Below are 26241 nucleotides of genomic sequence, written 5' to 3'. Positions count from 1 at the left end.
GTTGTGATCCCAGAGTCCTGGGATTGAATCCCACATCGGGCTCCCCAAAGGGAGCCTGCTTCTCCCTCTGCCTAGGTCTCTGCCTCTCTCTGTGTCTCCCATGAATAAATAGATAAATCTTAAAAAATATATTATGTGATAGAAAACCCACAAATTTTTATATATAATTCCATAAAATCAGAGAGATCCATGAGTTATGTGGGTTTCTATTAAGCCATTCTGGAGAAAAAATTGATCAATTAGTAATAAAAATATACAATTTATGTTTAAATAGAAACATTTGTATGTTAATTTAATATCTTTTACTGTCATACTTTCCCACATATAGAAAATAATTGCTTCTAAGAAAAATAAGCCTATTTTGAATTAAAAGAAATGTAAAGGCATTTAACAATAAACTAATAAATGGGGAGATACTGGATTTAATTCACAGTAGCTATTTGTCAAATTCTTAAAACTGAAGTAATCTCTGACGGGTTTCCCCAAAGCAGCTGATATGTCCTGGAAAGCGGCTCCTGGTCTGAGCCAGAAAGGCAGGCAGCTGGCAGGTGCCTACAGGGCCCAGCCTTCCAACTGCCCCCAGGGTTTCCGCCTTCCTCCTTCAGTTCCACCTGCCCCTGGAATGCCTGCTTCTCTCAGGCTGGGGTCCCCGCTCCAGTTTCCTTGCAAGAGTAACACTGCCCATTCCTCGTGACCCTAAATGAAGGCCTCCTCTATGTGAGGACCACTCCTAACTTAGGACAAAATGCCCACTGCTTTTCCAAAGTGTATACCTCAGGCACCCCAGATTTGCCAAGTCTCCAATCTAGGCCTCCCTCTGTTCTCCTCTTGACAAGTGGTTGCTGGGTGCTGCTGGCTGCTCAAGCCACTGGGTGCTACCCTTGCTTACCCTGGTTGGCCATCAGCATCTCCTCACAACCCCTGCGCATAGGTGCAATCAATCTACTTTCCTGAGCTCCTCTGTCACCCTGGCCCTGCCCCCATCAGCAGAGACCAGACTCCCTCCCCCACTTCTGCTCCTCTCTGCCTCTAATCTCCTCTACACTGTAGCTTGGGTAAACTTTTTTTTTTTTTTAATTACATTTCAAATGAAATTCAAATTTCTTACTATGGTTCAAGGCCTGGCCTCTCTCCATAGGTGGAGAGAGCACTTCTCTCTCACTTTGCCCTGGACACACTGGCTTTTTCTCCAGGTTGGCGAAAACTTCAAGGTGGGTCCTCACAGCCTTCACACATGCTGTTCCTTCTCCCTGGGGCCCTATTCCCTGTCCCCACCTCACACTTGTATATCCTACCCAGGACCTAGAAGAATCTGTCCAGCAAATGAACAAATTAGGGGTTTCTGGTTTTTTTTTCTTATGATGACTGGTTAAACTGAAGTCCCTTGATCTAACTCTGCCTTTCCATGGCATTAATATTAATATTTACTAATTTCCTAGGTGTTGTCTTTTACATTTAAATGGATTCATACTTATCAGGGTTTATAAATGGGAAATATGATGTTGAATACCATGAAAGTTATCACACTATGTTATTTAGATTAATTTATCTTGTTTTTAATCTCTGACAGTTAAAAACAAATGAAACACTAAAACTCTGAAGAATCTTTAACAATGTTCAGGACAGTCTCTACACAATGTACCCTGCCTATGTTGGGCAAGGAAGACTGAAGTGGACATGATGCTCAGATCCACCTTTCCAGATCTGTCCTGTTCTTCTCTTTATTTTTTATTTTTTTAGATTTAATTTATTTATTCATGAGAGTCACACAGAGAGAGAGAGAGAGAGAGGCAGAGACACAGGCAGAGGGAGAAGCAGGCTCCATGTAGGGAGCCCGACGTGGGACTCGATCCCGGGTCTCCAGGATCAGGCCCTGGGCTGAAGGCGGCGCTCAACTGCTGGGCCACCGGGGCTGCCCTAACCTGGTCTTTTTAAAAAAAAAGTTTCCTAATAGGAAAATTATTCATGCTTATCTTAGAAAATTTGGAAGATTCACAACTGCATAATAATAGCAAAATAATCTCAAAAGCTAGAGGCCACATTGACAACTTTTTTTGCCTTTTTTCCAGGCTTTTTTTCTATGTGTATGTACTATAATAAACTATATTATTATCAAACCTGAAATCATACTGTATTCACAATACCTATCTTGCATTTTATGTCAGGATTTTGTCTTTAGCATTAAATCATCAAACATTCTTTAATAGAGGTTATCTTAGATACATATCATAAATGAACTATTTCTATTGTTGGGCAATTAAGTTACTTCTAAATTTTGGTATCAAAAACAAAGCTATGGGGGCATCTGGGTGGCTCAATTGATTAAGTGTCCATCTCTTGATTTTGACTTTGGTTATCACCTTGGTCTCCAAGATTAGCTCAGTGGGGAGCCTGCTGGAGATTGTTTCTCTCCCTCTGTGCTCCCCCTCCCCAAATAAATAAATAAATCTTTTTTAAAAAAAGGGGGGGAAAGCTATGGTGTATACCCTCATATGTAAATCTTTGCACCTCCAATGATTGTCTTATAAAACAGCCCTGACATCCTAAACAATACTGAGTCAGAGTTCAAATAATTTTTATTCTTGTTATATTATATTGCTTTTCAGTTTTACCTTAAATTGTATTACTTTTCAGCTTTGCTTAAATTTCCTAGGAAAGTACCATGACCTTGTCTTTCTAAAAATAACTTCTTCCCCAAAGTAGGTTAACCAGTATGAAGAAAAATAAAGAGCACCTACAACACTGGAAATGTTTTAAACTAGATTATGGTGATGATGTACAACTTGGTAAGTTCAATGAAAATCTCTTGAATCATACAACTAAAATGGGTGAATTTAATGGTATGTAAATTATATCTTAATAAAGTTGTTTTTAAGAAGCAGTTATGATCCTTCCATTGAGAAATAACTCCACTGTTGATTTTGATATTTCTTTCAATATCTTTGACATTATTCTTTCCTGTTTCAATATATTTTATAAATTATTTTAATAGAAATATAAGTTACGTGTGAATATTATTGAATTTTATAGCCAGTTTCTTTTGTCTAACTTTTAATGAGAATTTGCCCAATATCACTAAATATTCTTTAAAAATATTCGTAGTGCCTATGTGTAATTTAACTCTTCCCCAAGTCATCAGATATTTGGTTACTGAGAACTGTTCAATCTGATAAATGTACTTTGAGGAAAATGTTTTCTACATATATTTTTGGCCAAATCTCTATCACTGTTTCCTTAGAATATAGATGGCCAGAAGTGGAATTACTGAATCAAATAGTATAAATTTTTTTTTCCTTTATTAGGTGGTAAAATGTCCTAACATAAAATTACCATTTTAACCATTTAAGTGTACAGTTCAGTGGCATCGTTGTGAAACCGAAGTATAAACAAACATTTTAAACAAATATCAGGCCCATTCTTAGCAGCTGAGGCCACAAAGGAGGTAGTGAAACTAACACTCCCAAAATCTGTGAAATCTGAAGTCAGGCCTTGACTTCCGTCTTCCTACAGATGGTATATGGAGTCTCTCTTGAATGTGTGGCCCCTCTTGGCTAGCAGCTTTCTTGACAGACATGTGCCACCATCTCTCCCTCCTTTCCAAGCTTTTCCTAAACAGTCAGTGTTCATTCATGTTGTCACCAGAGCTTGTTGTGCACATGCAAGATTTCTGAGAGTCTTCCATCCATCAGGCTGTGTTATGAACACCAGACAAGAACACACATCCCCAGCTCCTGCGAAGCTCCCTGAGCTCCTCCTCACAAATTCTAGCTCCTCTATCCAGAAACGACTGCTGTAATTGGGAGCAAGGGCCTTACTCCCTTGCAGTTTCCTCTCTTCACAACTGGCATCTCCTCCTCTCTGAAAGCCTCAGGATCTCCCCATCCAGAAAGTCCTCCTGGAACCCTTTTCCCTCTGATTCTTGGCCCTGCTCTGGCCCTCCGAACAGTCCCAGAGCCTGGCAACTTTCATCACACCCCTGTCTGTAACCACTGGCTGTTCTCCACTCTTAACATTACCTGTTTCTCCAGGAGGGTCAATCCTATGTGGGGGGCTGTGCCTTGCTTATCTATATATCTCTAGAATCTAGATCTCTTTTGGTACAAGCAGGCATTCAGTAAATGTTTGCTTACTCTTTCATGCATCACTTAAAGCCTAGTATTATAGAAAAGCTTTCTATTTCTGCCATTATTTGCATATTTGGACCCAAAAGGCATGGCATCAATACTGCACCTCCCTCTTGGGACTTATAAACCCCTAAAAAGCAAAGACCACCTACTTTGGTACTGCTTCTACTGCCACTGAATGTTACAGCTCTAAGCACACAGACAGAATCTAATACATGTTTACTGAATAAATGATCAACTCCAGTGTAACAAAAAAATCCACAACACATACTCATAATGGAGAGTGACTTTCTTCTTTATCCTAACACTACACTTTAAATATTTTTTATGTTTATTGTTAATTTGCAATCCAGAACCAAAAGGCTGAACCTTCAGCAGCGCCTTTTTCTAAGGCAGTTCAGTCCTCCAGCTGAGTCACCGGGCATTCCCTGCAGGAAGCATTTAGCGGATCTGCAAGGTTTCAACATTGGTCCTCAACATGCACAGTAACTGTTTGTATCGTGGTGTTTCTAATTACGAGTTCCGATTACGTTCCCTGATTATTCACCAAAAATACTGTTATTTCTTGGAAAAGTTTCATTTTCCAAACCAAACTTCAGGAATAGCTAACTTGAATCAAACAGGCTGTCTTCCGGAGCGAAGAACAGAGTTTTATTGCAATCTGCTCCTTCTCCCCGAGCCCAGGCCGCGTCCGGGGACCAGCGTTAAGCACCGGCTCTCTTCGGCGGCCCCGCCCAGGTCCTGTCCCCAGGGCCGGCGGCCTGCACCCGAGCACCACGCCCCGGGCGCGGGCAGCGGTCCCACGGCCACCAGCGCGGTGACGACGAGGACCGCACCGCGGAGCTGACCCCGCCGCTCCGGTAGGGAGTCCGCGCGGCCGCCCCTCCCCTCCCACGACCGCCTGCCCGGACCCGCTGCGCCGAGAGTGCTCGTCCTCCCAGCGGCGCCCCTCACCTGCCAGGGGCTCCCGGCTCCGGACCGTCCTCGCGTCTACTGCTCCGGGCTCCGGGCTCGCCGCCACCGGCACCGACTGCTTCCGGGTACCGACTGCTCCGGGCTCCGACTGCTCGGGGCTCCCCGCCACCGGCACCCACTGCTTCCGGGTACCGACTGCTCCGGGCTCCGGGCTCCCGGCGCTGACCCGGTCAGCCCAGCCAGCGAGAGCGCTGCGGGAAGCCCGCCGTGACTGCCGCCCCAGGCCGAGGCCGCGCCCCCGCCCCGCCCCGCCCGGCGCCTAGAGTCCAGCGCCCTGCGCCCCAGCGTCCCGGCCTCTAGACCGAGTGCTTCTAGGCGAAGGGGGAGGGCAGAGGGCGAGAACCCTTCAGCCGACGGCTGAGCCTGGAGTTCACGGGGGTCGGGGGTGAGGACGCTCAATCCGGGACCCTGAGGTCATGACATGAGGCACGCAGGCGCCCGGAAAGTTCAGGATTTTTATAGTTTCATCTTTCAGGTAAGATTTGGCCAATGAGGTTAACTCCAAAGTTGGAGTTTGGGAAAAAGGCGTGGATGGTGCTGCATTTAACTGAGAAATGAGAGTAAATCCGGGGAGCAATAGAGAAGCAAACTTCTGGAGAGTTTGAGATTGGAGAAGCAAGAGGGTCAAGATAACACGAGTGTAGTTTAGGACTTCCTGTGTCTGAAGCTTGTGGCAGTGTTTTCAAGTAGTTATAAATACTGATCTGCCATTCCAGACTGGTGGGCCGAGATTCATTGAGTGAATCTAAATTAAATGAGTTTAGAAACAATGTAGAGACAGTATGGTTTTGAATTTTGACTCTACTGTTTATACTTAGGGGATTGTGCACAAGGTACTTTACTGGAGCCCCTATTTCATCGTGACTTTACAGGGCGCTGTCAGGATCAGCTTAGGTGATATCAGCAAAAAGTAGTCAGGAGCCCCAGGGTCCATCCCTTACCAAAAACATTTTCAAAAACCAGGCAAAACCTGTCAGAAACCACCTTATCCAACTCAGAAGACAGAGAGGTTTACAGCAAGCAAGCAAATGTGTAACCAGGCTGCAACAAGGTGGCAGATGTTCCCATGTTTTCACTTATTTTAGCTCCATTCCCTTTACCAGCCCTCATTCCCAGTTTGGATAATCTGGTTCTGGTTTAAGGAATTACCTGTGTGGGAGTTCAGTGAAGGACCGATACAAGGGCTTACCTTTGTTTACCCTCAAACTCTCTCAAAGCAGAAAAACATCTACTTAGTGGTGAACCTCAGAAACACTGAAAGGCAAATGAACAAACTCCTGCCTGGGGCAGCAAAACCCAAAACACAGTTGGGGCAAAGAACAGACAGGCTGCAGCCCTAGGAAGAAAAGCAGAAGAAAAGCCAGAAGTGAGATTTTTTGGAGGAATAAGGGCTTTGAAAAGCTCCTGTGTATCCTGGGGCATCTAGAAAGCTGCACACATGTCCAGGACTTCTGCTCAGAAAAGACTTGAGAATGCCATAAGATTATACCTCTGGCTGATCTTCAGGCTGTTGAAGCTGATGAGAGAGCAAAAGGCAAGCTGAGGGAAAAACAGAAGGTGACACCCCATAATCTACCCTTAAAATGGGATATATTTAACATTCCTCAGGCATTGGTTACTGCCTAAGAACAAAGGGAGGAGAAAAACAAATGGTCAACTGATGAAGATCACAGTCTTGCAGGACATGAAACTTCACTATCATTTCTGTCTTAATGATTTACAAGAAAATCTTAATAATAGATCTCCAGGAACCTCTAGATTTAATTTCCTGGAGCTCTAAAGTTACCTTCACCTCCAAAAGTGAAAACCTGCTATAATCAATCACTCCTTACAATCAAATGAACCTCTTTCTACTCATGGGTTCTGTCCCCAGACTTTAAATAAAAAACACCATTTTGTACCATAAGACATCTCAAGAATTCTTTCTTTACTGTTGCACTTGATGGTCCCACATCAAATGCAAAGTGAACAAATCTTTTAGAATTTCTTAAAAAAAAAAAAAGAAAGAGTTTTATCTGAATCCAAGTGAGGACAGCTGCTCCAGATACACAATCTTCACAAAGAAGAGTGCTCTGGGGAAAGAATGTTTAATACAAGGTCATATATATATATATAACTATATATATATATATTTTTTTGTTATTGTTTTGTTGTTGTTATAATAAGAATTATAAATCATAATGGGGAAAGACATTCCAGAAGACTACAGACTTTACCTTGCTTTTGGTATGTGCAAGCTTGCAAGCTTTGGTGGTATGGGAACAGAACTTAGGGGGATTTTTACTTTTTAACTTGAAATATTTCTTTTAGATTATTTGCTAATAAAACAGATGCACAATGTGTGCTGGGGCAGAATTAGAGCCCCTGCTGTGAAGTTTGCCTAAGTCATTCTCACCTTGGTGAAAAATAAAGTGTGGCCTCCTTGGGAGCCCAGGAGCAGTGCCCACAAACACTAAAAGTTGAAACTTTATCAAGGCTCACACAAGCAGGAACTGGAGACAGTTATAGTCTGCCTAATCATAGAAGGAATGACCCAATACAGAGCCAATCTGCAAAGATCGGAAGCATGTTTTTTAATTTTTCTAAATTTTTAAAAATATTTTATTTAGAGAATGAAAGAGAGAGCACATGCACAAGCAGGAGGAAAGGCAGAAAAAAGATGGAAAGGGAGACTCAGACTCCCTGCTGAGCACTGAGCTGGATGCAGGCTCCACCTGGGCCCTGAGATTCCAACCTGAGTCAAAGTCAGATGCTTAACTGAGCCACTTAGGTGCCCCTTTTAACTTTTCTCTTTTCTTCTCTTCTCTTCTCCTTTCTTCTTTCTTTCTTTCTTTCTTTCTTTCTTTCTTTCTTTCCTCCTTTTTCTTTCTTTTTTAACTCAGGCATTGAAGAAACTCTCAAACCACTAGCTCCTTTTAACTTTTTTCTTTTCTCTTTTCTTCTCTTCTTTCTTTCTTTCTTTCTTTCTTTCTTTCTTTCTTTCTTTCTTTCTTTCTTTCTTTCTCTTCTTTTTCTTTCTTTCTTTCCTCCTTTTTCTTTCTTTCTTTTTTAACTCAGGCATTGAATGAACTCTCAAACCACTAGCTGATCACAGGTGATAAAGAATACAATCTTTACAAAAATAGTTTTTAAAAGTCACTAGCCAACAGCAAGCAACCCATCACAAGCAACAGGAAATCATGGGGAGGAGAAAGATTCACATTTCTTCCAGAGTTGCCACATTATGATACTTAAAATGTTATGATACTCATAACAAAGTTATGAGGCATGCCATGGAACATGAAAATAAAGGCCCATTCAAAGGAAAAAATAAATTAATGGAAACTACGCATGAGAAAGCATGAACATAGGATTTATTATACAAATGCATTAAATGGACTATCTTAAATATGCTGAAAGAGTTAAAGGGAAATATGGACAAAGAATGAAAGGAAACCAGTATAACAGTGTCTCAACAAACAGAAAATATCAATAAAGAGACAAAAATGATTTTAAAAAACAAATAGAAATTTTGGAAGTTAAAAAGTATAATACCCGAAATAAAAAATTCACTAGATGTGTTCAGCCCAGAAAGATTTGAGGAGGCAGAAGAAAGAATGAGAACACTTAGAGATAGGGCCATTGAGATGATCAAATCTGAGGAACAGAAGGAAAAAAGAATGAAGAAAAATGAACAGAGCCTCAGAGAGTTGTGGGATGTCATCAAGAATACCAACATATGTATAAGGGGAGATAAGGAAGAGATGAGAGGAATAAGGGGGCAGAGATTTGAGGAAATAATGGTCAGAAGCTCCCCAAGTTTGGTAAGATTAGGAAGCAGCACATCGATGAAGCTCCAAATAGGAAAACTCAAAAGAGCGCCACACCAAGACACATTATAATGAAGTTGCTAAAAGAGACAGGAATAATTTGTCCCATACAAGCAATTATCAAGGAGATCAATAGCCAATTTCTCAGCAGTAACTGATACTGGAGAGCTTGGTTCTTGTCTCACGGGGTCAAACAATGAATCTCGCAGACAGCAGAGTGAGCAAAGTGATAAAAGTTAAAGCAGAGATACAGAGAAAGCTCTCAAAAAGGAGAGAGGTCCTAACAAGGTTGCCACTAAGGGCTTTTATGGTCTGTCTTTTAAAGGAAACTGACCAGGGAACTTGGTAAATTTCTTGTCAGTATCAGGGTGGATATTTAGAATAAACATGGTGGACTTAAAACTATCATAATAACAAACTAGATGTTTTTGCAAATATGAGCCCAAACAAGGTGTTCCCTTCTTTGAGATTAATATCTCATCCATAACATTTCTTTACACCTGGGATTTCTGTGATTACTTAGTAGCCATTAAAAGGGGATAATCCCTAACATTGTGGAGCTAGGAAGCCAGGTTTATTTTTTGTTGTTGTTTTTATGATCTTATCTCTGTTTTCTTGGGATGGGTAGGAGCCTAACTCTGGGCCTTTCCCTCATCTTTCCCTGCCTAGCCCCTCTGCTCCTAACTTGTTCCTAAATCAAAACCCTGGGATCCCTGGGTGGCTCAGCGGTTTAGCGCCTGCCTTTGGCCCAGGGCACGATCCTGGAGTCCCGGGATCGGGTCCCGTGTCGGGCTCCCGGCATGGAGCCTGCTTCTCCCTCCTCCTGTGTCTGTGCCTCTCTCTCTCTCTCTGTGTCTATCATAAATAAATAAATAAATCTTTAAAAACAAAACAAAACAAAACCCTGGAGGCCAGAAGGATAACATATTTGAAGAGCTGAAAGAAAAAAAAAACTGTCAACTGAGATTTCTACACCCATCAAAATATTGTCCAAAAAAAAATGAAGAAGTAAAGATATTTCTAGATAAATGAAAACTGAAGGAGTTCATTACTAGTCGGTCTGTTCTACTGGAAATGCGAAAGGGAGTCTTTTACTTTGAAATAACAGTAGACAGTAAAGTGAAGCCAAATAAAGAACAACTGGTAAAGGTAACGACATAGGTAAATATACAGGCCAATAGAATTATATTTTTGGTTTGTAACTCCTCTTTTTTCCTAAATGAAATAAAATAGACAACACATATAATATTATAAAGCTATGTTAATGACCTCACAATGTATAAAGATGTAATTTGTGACAATAATACATAGAAAAGAGGGAGGGCTGGAGATATATAGCAGCATAGTTTCTGTATACTTTTGAATCTAAGTTGGGTTCTTCTTTAAGATTTTATTTACTTATTCATGAGAGACAGAGAGAGAGAGAGGCAGAAACACAGGCAGAGGGAAAAGCAGGCTCCCTGTGGGGAGCCTGATGCAGGACTCAGCCCCAGGACCCTGGGATCATGACCTGAGCCAAAGGCAGATGCTAACCACTGAGCCACCCAGGTGCCCTCCAAGTTGGTTTTAATCAAACCAGGTTGTCTTAAGCTTTTTTTTTTTAATTTTTATTTATTTATGATAGTCACAGAGAGAGAGAGAGAGAGAGGCAGAGACACAGGCGGAGGGAGAAGCAGGCTCCATGCACCGGGAGCCCGACGTGGGATTCGATCCCGGGTCTCCAGGATCGCGCCCTGGGCCAAAGGCAGGCGCCAAACCGCTGCGCCACCCAGGGATCCCAGGTTGTCTTAAGCTTAAGATGCTAATTGTAATCCTAAAGGTAATCACAAAAAAATAAAAATAAAAATATTCATAAAAGGTAATGGGAAGGAAATCAAAATGGTATATTAAAAAAATCAATTAAACACAAAAGAAAACAATAATGGAGAAACCGAGGAACCAAAAAAGAAGACATAACAGCAAAATGGCAGAAGCTCATCATTAGCAGTAACTGCTTCAAGTATCCAAATAAACGAAAAGGTTGGCAGAATGCATTAAAAGAAAAAAAAAACCCCATGATCCATCTATATGTTGTCTGCAAGAAATTCATTTTAGATTCAAAGACGTAAATAGGTTGAAAAAGAAAAAAATGAGTAACATGCAAATGGTAACCTAAAGATGGCAGGGAAAGCTACACTAAGACAAGTAAATTTTCAGTCAAAAATTGTTACAAGAGACAAAGAAGGACATTATCTATTAATAAGAGTCAATACATCAAGAAGATAGAACATTTATAAATAGGGGCACCTAGGTGGCCTAGTTGGTTAAGTGTATAATTCTTGATTTTGGCTCAGGTCATGATCTCAAGGTCCTGCGATCAAGCCCTGCATTGGCCTCCTCACTCAGCAAGAAGTATTCTCTCTCTCCTTCTCCCTCTTTAAAAAAAAATCTTTTTTTAAAGAACATTTATAAATATATACACATCTAACAAGCAGAACTTGGGGTCCAGGGATCAATCTGAAGCAAACATTGACAGAATTGAAGGAGGAAATAAGATTAGTTCTACAATAATAGCTGGAGACTTCAATATCCAATTTCAATATTTGATAGAACTAGAAATAATATTAATAAAGAAATAGATACTATAAATCAATAAGAACTAAAAGACAAATATAGAACATATAATAATTGCATAACACATGTTCACTTAATTCTTTTAAGTGAACATGAAAGTACTATAGGGTAGACCATATATCACGAATTTTCAGTAAATTTAAATAATTGAAATCATACAAAGTACTTTCTCTGACCTCAGGGGAATAAAGCTAGAAGTCCGTGACAGAGAAAAACTGGAAAAATAGCAAATATGTGGAAATTAAACAAAACCCACTTAACCTGTGGGTCAAAGAAAAAAAATCACAAGGATAATCAGAAAATACTTTGAGATAAATTAAAACAAAAACACATTATACCAAAACCTAGGTGATGCAATGAAACTGCTCAGAGGAAATTTATAACTGGTCAATGTCTATATTAAAAAAGAAGGAAGATCCCAAATTAACTCAAATTACACCCCAAAGGACTAGAAAAAGAAGAATAAATTAAACTCAAAGCCAGCATAAGGAAATAATAATGATTAGAGCAGAGGTATATGAAATAGTGAATTGAAAAGTAGAATTAATGAAATCAAAAGTTGGTTTTTGAAAAGATCAACAAAACTGACAAAATTTTAGATAGACTGACAAAGATAAAAGAGGAAAGGCTCAAATTGATAAAATCAGAAATGTAAGCGGGGGTCATTATTACTGGTCTTCTAGAAATAAGGTTTATAAGATAATCTATGAACAATCATACATCAACAAATTAGATAACCTAGATGAAATGGAGAAACTCCTAGAAACACAAACTACTACTATTTGCTTAGGAAGAAATAGAAAATATGAATAAATATATTGATTGAGTTAGTAATCAAAAGCCACCCAATGAAGAAAAGCCCAGAATCAGCTTGCTTCACTGGTAAATTCTATGAAACATTCAAAAAAGAATGTGCCTGACACATAGGAACTACTCACTATTTTGGATATGGATACTAGGATATGCAAACTGGTAATTTTCATATTTGTGGAAAGTAAATGGGCTGGTTTAAAAATGTGTAATAGGGATCCCTGGGTGGCTCAGTGGTTCAGCGCCTGCCTTTGGCCCGGGGCATGATCCTGGAGTTCCAGGATCGAGTCCCATATCAGGCTCCCTGCATGGAGCCTGCTTCTCCCTCTGCCTGTGTCTCTGCTTCTCTCTCTATCATGAATAAATAAATAAATAAATAAATAAATAAATAAATAAATAAATAAATAAATATCTTAAAAAAAAATAAAGATGTGTAATAAAAGCAGGGGTGCCTGAGTGGCTTGGTTGGTTAAGCAGCTGACTCTTGATTTTGCTTCAGGTCATGATCTTGGGGTCCAGGGATCAAGCCCTGCTTTGGGCTCTGTGCTCTGTGGGGAGTAGGCTTAAGCATACTCCCTTTCCCACTGCCCCTCTCCCTACTTGTGCTCTCTCTCAAGTAAATCTCTTTTTTTAAAAAAGCGTCTTATTTATTTGTTTGGTTTTTTTTCGTCTTATTTATTTGAAAGACAGAATGAATGGGGGCAGGGGGAGGCAGAGTTGAGAGGGAGAAGCAGAGTTCCCACAGTACAGGGAGCTAAACATAGGGCTTGATACCAGGATCCTGAAACCATACCTGACCTGAAGGCAGAGGCTCAAGTAACTGAGCTACTGAGCTACCCAAGTGCCTTGACAAAGAAATCTTTTTTTTTTTTCTTAGATTTTATTTATTCATGAGAGGCAGAGAGAGAGAGAGAGAGAGAGAGAGAGAGAGAGTGAGCGGCAGAGACACAGGCAGAGGGAGAAGCAGGCTCCATGCAGGGAGTCCGATGTGGGACTCTATCCCGGATCTCACCCCAGGCTGAAGGCAGTACTAAACCGCTTGACCACTGGGGCTGCCCGATAAAGAAATCTTTAAAAAAAAAATGTAATAAAAACCTAGAGATTGCTTTGAAAACTATCAGGCAATTACATAAAAATCTCAATTATTATTTTCAAGAAGATGGTAACTATAGGAGGTGTGACAAGTATAGTATTGCTCTGCTGTGATCATAGCAATGATTCAGGGTAGAATTCTTTGTGTATTCGACATTATTGCTCAGACATTCTAGAATGTAATGGATGTGATAATCCCTTTGTTATTTAGACTTACAGGTTTCCATGATATTTTGCTGCAAGTCCAATGCACCAGCAATAGTTTTATCTTTATTAAAACAGGATTTATTTTTTAAAAAGTTTTTATTTATTAATGAGAGACACACACAGAGAGAGAGAGAGGCAGAGACACAGGCAGAGGGAGAAGCAGGCTCCATTCAGGGAGCCCCGACGTGGGACTCGATCCCGGGTCTCCAGGATCACGCCCTGGGCTGAAGGCCACCCACGCGTCCCTAAAACAAGATTTTAAACAAGCTGTCTTCCAGCATCCAACATGGTTGATAGAAACTACTTAACTGTGATAAAATTCTAGAAATCTGAGTTTGGAGCCTTAGTGAAGAGCTCCCTCTCTTCCCCATAGGTAAAGTGGGCTGTAGGTTTTCTTGCTTTTGCCTAGAGGCTGGATACTTGAATCTCTGTGTCGTCCTTTCTAGCCTGGGTGATGCTAGCATGGGGACCATTCTTTGACCAGGCCTACAACTCTGTCTTCTCTTAACAGAGCAGTCACTACTATCACCAGCCCAACAGTGGAAAGTTGTTAACTCTCTGAACATCTTTTATAGCCAGATGAACTATGTTAAAATAATATTATTACCAAACAATTTGATAATAATACAGCATTATTTTGTGTCTTCAAAACCATTTGACATGACCTGTAGGGCTGGGCTTTAATAGACAAAATGAGTTCAACAACAGTTGAAGTCATGACAAAAATGAAAGCACCTTGATGAATAGGTTTATGGTATAAATTGTGGTAATGGTTTCATGGGTGAATACTTATCTCCAAAAGTTGTCAAATGAACTATGTATAGCTTTTTGCATGTCAGTCATACCTCATTAAAGTGTTTTTTTGAAAAGTGAAAACACCTCCTGTTGCTTAATTTTTTACAAGGCAGGTGTTACGCTGTTTTTATATATCTTTAATCTTCTTGGCGATTCTATGAGGTGGGTATTGTTGTTATCATCCCCATTTTGTTGAGTGCTAAAGACTACAAAGCGTTTTGTAAGTCACCAAGGTAGGATTCGACATCAGGATTGCCTGACTCTAGAGCAGGGGCTCTTAACCATTGTAGTATAGTGCTCTCCTGCCTCCTGTGATGGCATAAAGGATTTTATGAGAATGGATGATTTGTGGTTGAAATCCATGGGATGGGAACTCTTAGCCTAATTTTCTCTACAGCAGTACTTGAAGATGTAGCAGGATAGGAGCAACTGATGAGGCTGAATCTTTGATAGTCTGGCGTAACAGAAGTTGGAAGTCCCTCCCTCCTACCCCTTCTACCTTGTGATGGATTTTGAGGACCCTTCACATTTAGTGAGCAGTTTTGAGAATTACCTGGGCTACAGGTGAACACTTCTATATTAGTACCTTGATTTAACAACCGGTTAAGACTTGAGTGCGGTAGGAGACTCATTTATTAACAACAACCAGTATGGTACTACATGTCACGTTAGAATAAAAATACAGTAGTAAAATACGGGCATGAAATAGAGGATATGGTGACTATCCGAAAAGATACAGGTTTTAAGAGAAGCAATGAAACTTTTGGGCATGCTTTTTCAAGCCAAAAGACAATATAAAGGAAGAAGAGCATATGGATCCTCATAAAGCATCTTAAATAGTTGTGTGATCTCGAAAGTCTTGGGCTTTGGTTTCCTTGTTCATAAGGGAAATTTTTTAAAAAAGCAAATTCAAAACCTTTAGGTAAAGTATTTTTGAAGTAGTTAGCACAGCAATTTTTTGGGGGGGCGGGGCACATTTCTGTGAAAGTGCTTTTCAGTTATCTGTAAGCCGCGGAGCCTCGTCCAGCCCCACTTCTCTGTGGGGCGATTAAGGACACAGCCCCCGAACTGTGCCCTTGCAGTGTCCGAGGAGTTCAAACAGGTAGTGGACAGGCAGAGCCCGACCACGTACCGTCCACACGAGGAGGGGGGCGCGCATTCTCACCGGGCTACGTCTGCCTGAAGGTGCGTGGGGCCGTCCGACCCCGCCACAGCCGCCAGGGCCGGTCCGTACTGTCAGCCCTGAGTCTCGGCGTCCCCTGCTCTCCTAGGAACACGGAGACCGCCTTCTCGCAGAGGCGCGCTCCTCGGTCTTCAGGGCGGGGCGGGAGCCGCGCAGGGAACAGCTCCGCGCCGTCACGGAAGTTCGCTCCAGGAACGGTTTTTCCCGCCCGCCCAGCCGCCCGCAGACTCCAACCACAAGCCCGCCGCCCAGGCGGAAGGCGCCTCGCCGTGAATCCCTTAGGTAACGTCCGCCGCGGCGACCGAGCTGGGAATGGTAGTTTGCGTGAGTCCTCCAGGGCCCGCGCGCAAGTGCAGAGGGGGCCGGTGGAGACTACATTTCCCAGGAGCCCTCGGGTCGGGGGCGGAGCCGGCCTTGGGGGCGGGACTCCAGCCATAGGAGGCGATTGTGGCGGCTCATTCATAAGTGCAGTGGTGGTTCTTACTGTGGTTTGAGTGGACTGAGAGGCCGAGGGACGGCGGAGCGGTAATTTGTGGATGGAAGGAGCCGGGGGGGGGGGGGGGGGGGGGCGCGGGGGTGTGTGTTTGCAGCATGGCGTCCCAGTGTGCTGGCTGTGTGTGGGAGGGCTGGCTCCGGCGGGACGAGGGCGGCGGCGGCCAGCGCCAGGTCGGTGTTCGGCCCATTTCGGCGCAGTTTGTGCGGAGCCTGCCTTTCAGGGGCTCTCGCCGCCCTTGAGGTGTGCTGTTCAGGAACGCTGGGAACACGGCCGGCTCGGGCACACAGTGCGGAGGGGCGTTGCTTTCCGTCGTCGGGCCCGGCGGTCACCGATGACCATCAGACAAGAGCAGTCTTTTAAGGGTTTACTGTGGATTCGCGGTTTTCGAGGACCTGCGTTTTGGGAGACTGATAAGTCATCTCCTAAACCAGCTAGTTAAACGGTCGAAGGGTGACTTGGAATTAATTGCTCGTGTCCTCTTTTTCCTGCCAGGATGCAGAGCATTAATCCCTCCAGACTGCTTTAAGAATATTTACGTAGCACTCTGGGGGTAGCGAGGCTGTGACTTTGTTTCACACACATCTTCGTATCTAAAAAATCCGAGTCCGCATACTAATCCTTTCTAGGCATTTTACTGTATATATGTGTTCCCGTTAGCAAGGCCTTAATATTAATAAGTAGCAGGTTAAAGTGAAACAGTATTTTTATTCTTCATGCTGACAGTAAATACACTTTGAGAATCATATTCATGAAATTGAAGGAATAGAGCTGCTTGTTTTTAAGTGGTTTGTTTTAAGATGAAGATGTCTTGAGTGCTGCAACACAACCATACTTGCACTTTTTAGTCTAGTAGGGAACTTGTCTAGTTTTTGATGTCACAAGATAACCTTGTAGCTTGTGTCCTTCCTAAATCTGGATTTCAAATTTTCCTGCTGAAGTCTTTTGAATTTAACATACATTACTAGGTTGATTTTGGTGAAAAGTTGTTACCTTTTAGACAGGGTTTCAACTCAAAAATAATTAGAATTAATTTGCTGAGAACAGACTTTTAAAAATTATTCAGCAAAAAGAGATATTCAGTAAACTGCCCTGATCTTAAGTGTACTACCCAAGTGTATACCACGGTGTAATCACCAGCAGGTAAAGATAATAACACTCCCTATCAATCCTGAGGGCAGAAGCCTCTTCTCAGTCAGTGCTAACCCCAGCAAGCTAGATAACCATGAGTCTGACTTCTGTTCTTATAAATTTATTTCGCCTATTCTTGAACTTCATATTAAATGGAGACAGTATGAATTTGTTGAGACTTGGGCTCAACATTACTCATCCATGTTTTTTGTAGTAGCGGTTTTTAAAAATAAGTGAACAGCTGTGGTTCTCAGACTGGGATATCAGTGAGAAAAGTCACACTGTCACTTTGGTCTTTGTTTATTGAATAGTTTTGCGAGCATTCCTTTCGTCATGTTTTTCTCTGAGCAGTTCTACAAACTGATGATTCATAGTATTTGCATATACGAATTGAACAGTTTTAACAACTGTACCTATGACACTATTTCAGGATTCTACTTCAGAAAATGGAGCACAGTTATGTATGCCATTATACGCAGCAAAGCAACAAGGGAATCAGCAGTCTCTTGTTTTAAAATTCCATTAAATCCAGTTTTAATAAAATGACACTTTTTTTTGTTTGTTTTTGTTTTTGTTTTTTTAGCCAAAAAACTTTGTTTTTATTATTAAACCTTGTACAAACCTGAAAAGTAAACAAAAAACTGGCAATAAACAACATGAAGTCTTCCCCCCAGCGGGAAGGAAGTTCAAACTGTAATAAATTAATATGTCAAACTTAGTTAAATAAATAGATAAATTAAATAAATTAATAATAATTAATAAATTAAATGTCAAACTGTAAGCCATAGGCAGAAGTTTACTGTCAAAAAGAGGGAAAGTACACAGCAAGGCCATAAAAACCGGACAATCACATTGGAAAACACTTGACTCTGTTTATGTAATTGTTAAATATTCCAAAAACAGTTCAGTCTTCTGCAACAACAACCAACAAAGTGTATCACAGGACGCTCCTGACAGTCCCACTGGCAAGCTCAGTGCAACAGGGGTAGCTACGGGCTTGGTGGATCCAATTATGAAACAAAGAACAGCTTGTGAAAATAGTTCCCTTTTTTTATTCCACACGTACTGTACACACAACCGGAGAAGGGCAACAGCTACTCCATTATTATTTTTGTTGTTGTTGTTCAGTGATGTAAGCAGCACTAATAAATGTTACAAGAAAAACCCTGTAAGCATCCAATCCACCCAATGAAGAAATGGAAATGTAAGGCTTTTTCTTCATCTTGTCTTCGCACCCTCCCCACCCCCCACCAAGAAAAAGGCTCAAGTATTTAAAACAATTTACAGGCGAATGACACTGTCTTGGTTCTTTCTCATTTCTCCCCTTAAAGACATGGTTATAGTAATTCTTTCCTTTCTCCATCCTTCTCAACCTACAGACATGCTTTTATTTCTCTTGTCTTAAAAAATCTTTCTTCACCGTGCTTCCCTGTTCAGCTACTGTCATATTTATTTCCTTCCCTTTATAAATTTTTTTTTATATTTTATTTTTTTATTCATTTATGATAGTCAGAGAGAGAGGGGCGGGGGGGCAGAGACACAGGCAGAGGGAGAAGCAGGCTCCATGCACCGGGAGCCCGATGTGGGATTTGATCCCGGGTCTCCAGGATCATGCCCTGGGCCAAAGGCAGGCGCCAAACCACTGCACCCAGGGATCCCTATTTCCTTCCCTTTATAACAAAACTCCTGGAAAGAGTTAGTTGTCCTCAGTTTCTCATTGCTATATGTATTCCCTCCATTCAAGCTTTTGCAGCCTTCCTCTTCCCCCAGGCTGCTCTCATTGAAGTTATCATGACCTTTACTTTGCTCAATTCCATAGTCTGTTCTCAGTTCTCCTCACCCTTCATCTCTTAACAGCATTTAACACATCTCTTTCTTCCTTAAAACATTTTTTTCACTTAGCCTCAAGGACCGCTGTACTTTCTGCATCGTCTCTTTTGTCTACCCTTAGTCACTTAATGACCTCACCCAGTGTCAAGGCTTTAACTATCTTCTGTATCCTAAGGATACTCATATTTATACTGCACACCATTGGCTTCATCCATGAATCCCATTCTTGTGTGTCCCGCTGCCTATATGGTGGTGACTGGAATGTCTTAAAATGTCTGAAATTCAACTCTTGATCTTTCATTCCCCCAAACCTGTTTCATCCCCAGTTTTTTCCATTTCGGTTAATGGCAACATTGTTCTTCCATTTGCTCAGCCAGAAAATTTTAAGGAATGAAGGGGAGGACCCTGGTGACCTATGGAGTTTTGGTAGATGATAAAGGAGAACTAGTAGATGATATAGTTAGATCATATGAGGTTCAAAATTTGTTGGTGTTTATGGTGGGGGAAGGAGAATCATCTAGAAGCAAAAAAGGGCAATAAGGAAAACACATATCTACTTCCAGGCCCATGGTATAGAGTATGGGCTCTGTCGGAAGAAGTGTTCTCAGGAAGTTGAGATGAGGTTGACGATAATAGGAGATTTTGCTAGTGATGGACTTTAGGGATGGAGATGGAATAGGCATGTACATGGACATCAGAGTATTAGAGGTAAAGGTAAAGGGTGGCTTAGGAGCCAGGTCCTTCTCATGGTGACTGATGTAAATAAGTTTAAACACATAAAGAGATAAATGCTGAAGAATTCAAGGTAGTTGGCGGTAATGGGGCTGTAAGAATAGGTAGGGGCATCCTGCAAATGAAGGTTTTCAATGTGAAGGCTGGGTCTACTCTGCCTCTCATAGCTGCTCCTTGTCCTTCCTCCACCAGGTCTTTAAGTTTATCTCCTAAAGGAGGGCTCCCTGTCTACCTTATCTGGACTTGCAAATCTCCTTCCCCCACGTAGTTTTAACTCCTTAACAGTTATTACTGTATAACATACTGTATAATCTACTTTTATATGCATGTATTTTCTCCACTAGATTCTGACTTACTAACTGCTATATGCCTAGTGACTAAAATAATACCTGGCACAAAGTAAGAACTCAGTGAATATTCATTGAGTAAAATCAGTCATACAGAGGAGGAAGAGCTTATCTTCTGTGTGGTGGCCATTTAAGTTTATTGCACAGTGACTGACTTACACTAGGAATTTGGTTATTTTAGGGTGTGATTCATAGAGAGTAGTTGTCTTATGATATGAACCAATGTAATTTTTACTGTTGAACATTGAATGAGCACAAATACTTTAAAATACTGAATTTATTTTCAATAATACAACCTTAGTTCTGATTTAATTATAACTTAATATTAACAAACATTTATAAAATTTCTTCTGTTTGTCAGGAATGGATGGTGCTAGGCATAGATGAAAATGCAGGTGACTGTATCTTCAAAGAACTGACAGCTTGGTAGATTATAAACACAAAAGCAAAGTACCACTAATACTGAGATGAATGCCAAAATAGTGATGTCAGAGACCTCTGGGAATACAGATGAGGGACTGCTTGGTGGGCAACGGGTTAGAAGGGGAATGAGGCAGTAAGACAAAGTGAGAAACCGTGCCAGTGAAGCCGTGGGGACGGTGGTGACCTTTGTAACTAGAGAAAACATGGGTTCCCCAGTTGGACAAAGAAGCCATGTTGGACTAGGGCCCAAAGCATGGAAGTGTTTAATATGGGTAACATTTGATAGTGATTGTGGCTTTTGGTAATCGAACAACTTAGAAGGTACTTTAACTCCCAGAGTGTTAGGTCAACTGATTTAGTACTTATATAAAATCATCAGTAATCAAATGATTAGAAGGGAACTTGGGTTTTTGATTCACTCAATTTGGATGTTTTTAAGACTTAAAAGAAACCACATAGCTTAATGCCTAACTGGTTGCAGTCTTTGTATTTGAAATATTCAGTAGATTTTTGTGCTAGTTCAAGTTTTCATAGAATAGCTTTAACCATTGCTTTTTGTTGGAATCTTCTTTCTACAGGTTTTGGAAATTAATAGCTCTTCTAGCTTTTACATTATTTAAATATAATAGTGTCATTGAACTAAAATGTTCCTGATGCCAACCTCTTCCGAGTTAAACAGTGGGCAGAGCTTCTTAACCCAGTGGATGACCAATCCTTCTCGGGCTGGGGTCATATTAAATCGTGGATTTCCTATTTTGGAAGCAGATGAAGAAAAGCGAGCAAATGTGAATATTTCTACCAGCTTTCCTGTTAAAGCTTCACGTTTTTCAAATAGCTTCAGCTTTATAAGTGAAGAAGATTCACTTCATGAAGAACAGAAGTTGGAGTCTAACAGCCCTTATAAACTACAGTCAGATAAACCTGAAACACATACAGTATTTCCTTTAACTAAAGAAGGACCACAAATAGTGGCATGTCAAGATGCTCCTGGACACTGGGAAGACAACAAAAATGACTTTATCTCAGATCTTTCGAGTGAATGCAAAGAAGTGGCCTATAAAGACCCACTTTTTAAAAAGCTTGAACAGGTACAACAAGATTCAGCCTAATATGTATTTGTGTTATTTCAAGTTTCTGTTGATGATGAAAAGTTACCTGTTCAGAGCCTCTTATTTCTTCCCCTTTACTGTAAAATCCTCAAAATACTAAATGTTGCCTTTTGTCTAATGTGAACATTATCACAGGTTTGATATGTAAGATATAACACTTGAGGTCACAACGTCTTTAAGTTTCTGTTTTATTTGGTAAAAACTAAATTAGAAATGGTTGATCAAATATTAGGGGGACAAAATTGATCATAAATGTATGGATACCTTCCTATTTTAAGAATCCTTGGATTCAAATGATTTTTTTCTGTTTCTTAATTGGGACAGTCGATACGGTTTCCTTCATAAGAAATAGCATTTTGGAGTTTTGGTAGCAGATGTAGTTACTTAGTAATCTCTCTTTGAAACTCTTTATCAGAGATGATATGAAAAGGAAGAGTAGAGGGATTAACATAAATATAAGGAGCAAAGATCCATAAAGAAATATAAAGTGAGTTTAATCAAATTAATTTTATGTTTGAAAAGCTGAAAGAAGTACAACAGAAGAAGCAGGAACAGCTGAAGAGGCAGCAGTTAGAGCAACTACAAAGACTCATGGAAGAACAAGAGAAGCTGCTTACTATGGTGTCTGGGCAACACACACTCCCAGGTATTTTTTGCTTAGTTAGAGCCTTCACTAAGTACAACAGGGGACAGTTACATACATTTCTCACCTTTAGTTGTTTGGCAGGTTATTACTACCATTTCTCTATCATATACTGTAAATTCCAGTTTTTTTAGGGGCCTTGTAGAGAATTGTGAAATAGTGGTCGTGTTGTATAATTGAGATAAGTGGGAACTATGCCATTCTGGAGCATGTGTGTCCTGCTTAAAGGCATTCATATTTATTTATATTAAAATTTTAAGAAGACGTAGCAGCATAAAAGATCTACAGCCAAATTTGGCCCAGAGTTCCTGGCTTACAATCTTTGCCTGAAGAATAAAAAACTCCTTGGGGTCATAAAATTAAATATGTATAGAAGGGGATCCCTGGGTGGCGCAGCGGTTTGGCGCCTGCCTTTGGCCCAGGGTGCGATCCTGGAGACCCGGGATCGAATCCCACGTCGGGCTCCCGGTGCATGGAGCCTGCTTCTCCCTCTGCCTGTGTCTCTGCCTCTCTCTCTCTCTCTCTCTCTCTGTGACTATCATAAATAAATTAAAAAAATATATATATGTATAGAAGCCACTCTGCTGAGCAGAAGAACCACACCAAAGATGTTTTCTATGGTGGTAGATGACAGAATTGATTTGTTGTATGCTAGATCAATTACAAGAAAGAATGACAGGATTATCAGGAGAAAATAAACCTGTTGAATGTGATCTAGAACAGTGGTTTTAAAAGTTGTTTGACCATCCCACATTATAACAAAAACATTTAAACTCATAATTTCAAAGAAATTTCATAAATCAGTCCTTATTGGTGAGCCTGGCTTGTAGCAAGGATATTTTCTATTTATTTTATCCTATTCTTGGTCATTAAAAAAAATGCCAGTTGTGATTCTGATGATAAAATTACTAATAGATTGTGTCCCACAGTTTAGATCTGGAGCAGTGTGTTTGCTTCTCAGGGCAACCTTTAAGAGACACACTACTGATTTAGGAAAAGTGCCTGTTCTGTTCAGAGGTTGCACTGGGAATTGAGAATACAGAGAAGAAAAGACATTGGCAGAGGAGTGTGTGAAGTGTAGCTGGATGGGATTTGGGGATTGGTAGTAGTAGTAGTAATGAGAGATGTACCAAATGAAGAATGGTTTAGAGAATAGGATGTTTATCTAAGCAAATATAGAGAACATAGTGTGTGTCTTGAACTAGTTGAATGGTTCAGGGTTCCTTTATGTAATACATAAAGAGGATAATCAGGATCATTTAAATAACAACCTGTGATAGATATAGCACTATGGTAGAGCAATAAGAAAGCAGATTTCAATGTTCTTAATATAACAACTAACCCTAATCAGTTATAGAACATTGCTTTTAGGGCAATGGTTTTCATAGTTTGGTCTCAGGACCACTTAATACTCTTATATTACTGAGGACCCCAGAGAGCATTTGTTATATGGGTTATAGCTGTTGATATTTACTGTATCAGAAATTAAAATAGAGAAATTTAAGAACTAATTCACTTAAAATAATAACCAGTTACATGTTATCATAACTAACATTTTTTTTTTTTAAGATTTTATTTATTTGGCAGAGACAGCACAAGCAGGGGGAGTGGCAGACAGAGGGAGAGGGAGAAGCAGACTCCCTGCTGAGCACTGCGGGACTCTATCCCAGGAACCTGGGATCACTACCTGAGCCAAAGGCAGATGCTCAACTACTGAGCCACCCAGGCACTCCATAGCTAACATTTTTTTTTTATTTTTAATTGTATTTTATTATTTTTTTAATCTTATAAATTTATTTTTTATTGGTGTTCAATTTACCAACATATAGAATAACACCCAGTGCTCATCCCGTCAAGTGCCCACCTCAGTGCCTGTCACCCAGTCACCCCCACCCCCTGCCCACCACCCTTTCCGCCACCCCTACCTCGTTTCCCAGAGTTAGGAGTTTTTCATAACATTTTTAAGATTTTATTTATTTATTCATGAACATTTTTTTAAAGATTTTATTTATTTATTCATTTATTTATTCTTAACATTTTTAAAGATTTTATTTATTTATTCATGATTTTATTTATTTATTCAGAGAGAGAGAGGGGCAGAGGGAGAAGCAGGCTCTCTGCAGGGAGCCCGATGTGGGACTCAATCCCTGGACTCCAGGATCATGCCCTGGGCTGAAGGCGGCGCTAAACTGCTGAGCCACCTGGGCCGCCATAGCTAACTTTTTTTTTTTTTCTTCAATTTTTTTTATTGGAATTCAATTTGCCAATATATACCATAACACCCAGTGCTCATCCCGCCAAGTGCCCCCCTCAGTGCCCATCACCCAGTCACCCCAACCCTCTGCCCACCTCCCTTTCCACTACCCCTTGCTCGTTTGCCAGAGTTAGGTGTCTTTCATGTTTTGTCACCCTCACTGATATTTTCACTAATTTTTTCTCCTTTCCCTTTATTCCCTTCACTATTTTTTATTTATTTTATTTTTTTAATAAATTTTTTATTGGTGTTCAATTTGTCAACATACAGAATAACACCCAGTGCTCATCCTGTCAAGTGTCCACCTCAGTGCCCGCCACCCAGTCACCCCCACCCCCCGCCCACCTCCCCTTCCACCACCCCTAGTTCGTTTCCCAGAGTTAGGAGTCTTTCATCTTCTGTCTCCCTTTCTGATATTTCCCACTTATTTTTTCTCCTTTCCCCTTTATTCCCTTTCACTATTTTTTATATTCCCCAAATGAATGAGACCATATAATGTTCGTTTCCCAGAGTTAGGAGTCTTTCATCTTCTGTCTCCCTTTCTGATATTTCCCACTTATTTTTTCTCCTTTCCCCTTTATTCCCTTTCACTATTTTTTATATTCCCCAAATGAATGAGACCATATAATGTTTGTCCTTCTCCGATTGACTTATTTCACTCAGCATAATACCCTCCAGTTCCATCCACGTCGAAGCAATGGTGGGTATTTGTCGTTTCTAATGGCTGAGTAATATTCCATTGTATACATAAACCACATCTTTATCCATTCATCTTTCGATGGACACTGAGGCTTCTTCCACAGTTTGGCTATTGTGGACATTGCTGCTATAAACATTGGGGTGCATGCAGGTGTTCCAGCGTTTCACTGTATCTGTATCTTTGGGGTAAATCCCCAGCAGTGCAATTGCTGGGTCATAGGGCAGATCTATTTTTAACTCTTTGAAAAACCTCCACACAGTTTTCCAGAGTGGCTGTAACAGTTCACATTCCCAGCAACAGTGCAGGAGGGTTCCCCTTTCTCCACATCCTCTCCAACATTTGTTGTTTCCTGCCTTGTTAATTTTCCCCATTCTCACTGGTGTGAGGTGGTATCTCATTGTGGTTTTGATTTGTATTTCCCTGATGGCCAGTGATGTAGAGCATTTCCTCATGTGCTTGTTGGCCATGTCTATGTCTTCCTCTGTGAAATTTCTGTTCCTGTCTTTTGCCCATTTCATGATTGGATTGTGTGTTTCTTGGATGTTGAATTTAATAAGTTCTTTATAGATCTTGGATACTAGCCCTTTACTGATATGTCATTTGCAAATATCGTCTCCCATTCTGTAGGTTGTCTTTTAGTTTTGTTAACTATTTTGCTTTGCAGAAGCTTTTTATCTTGATGAAGTCCCAATACATTTTTGCTTTTGTTTCCCTTGCCTTCATAGATGTATCTTGCAAGAAGTTGCTGTGGCCAAGTTCAAAAAGGGTGTTGCCTGTGTCCTCCTCTAGGATTTTGATGGATTCTTGTCTCACATTTAGAGCTTTCATCCATTTTGAGTTTATCTTTGTGTATGGTGTAAGAGAATGGTCTAGTTTCATTCTTCTGCCATGTGGATGTCTAATTTTCCCAGCACCATTTATTGAAAAGACTGTCTTTTTTTTCCAGTAGATAGTTTTTCCTGCTTTGTTGA

The 26241-nt window shown here is 40.7% G+C and overlaps 2 protein-coding genes across 8 annotated transcripts in view; one reads left to right on the top strand and one right to left on the bottom strand.

Moving 5' to 3' along the window:
* The window catches only part of PARP4 (poly(ADP-ribose) polymerase family member 4), a 106272-nt gene extending 100954 nt beyond the window's left edge, over positions 1-5318 (bottom strand). The window contains exon 1 of the mRNA XM_041765436.1: positions 5079-5318. The gene's annotated coding sequence lies outside the window, so the exon portion shown is untranslated. The remainder of the gene's footprint in view (positions 1-5078) is intronic.
* Positions 5319-5470: 152 nt separating this feature from the next.
* CENPJ (centromere protein J) overlaps positions 5471-26241 on the top strand; it is a 61983-nt gene continuing 41212 nt past the window's right edge. For 5 of the 7 annotated variants that reach the window (XR_005989344.1, XR_005989345.1, XM_041765441.1 and 2 more), the window contains exons 1-3: positions 15785-15890; positions 21143-21652; positions 22196-22319. Coding sequence is in view for 5 of the 7 variants with exons in the window: in XM_041765441.1 (XP_041621375.1) it covers positions 21209-21652; positions 22196-22319 (568 nt within the window). In the remaining 2 variants the exon portion in view is untranslated. Of the gene's footprint in view, positions 5575-15784; positions 15891-16016; positions 16134-21142; positions 21653-22195; positions 22320-26241 lie in introns of those variants that run through there. The other 2 variants (XM_041765440.1, XM_041765439.1) reach the window with 2 other exon arrangements.

Source organism: Vulpes lagopus, chromosome 8, assembly GCF_018345385.1.
Source record: "Vulpes lagopus strain Blue_001 chromosome 8, ASM1834538v1, whole genome shotgun sequence".
Lineage (NCBI taxonomy): Eukaryota > Metazoa > Chordata > Mammalia > Carnivora > Canidae > Vulpes > Vulpes lagopus.
Note: the sequence above shows the minus strand (reverse complement) of the source record. Positions and strands in the feature narration are given on the sequence as shown.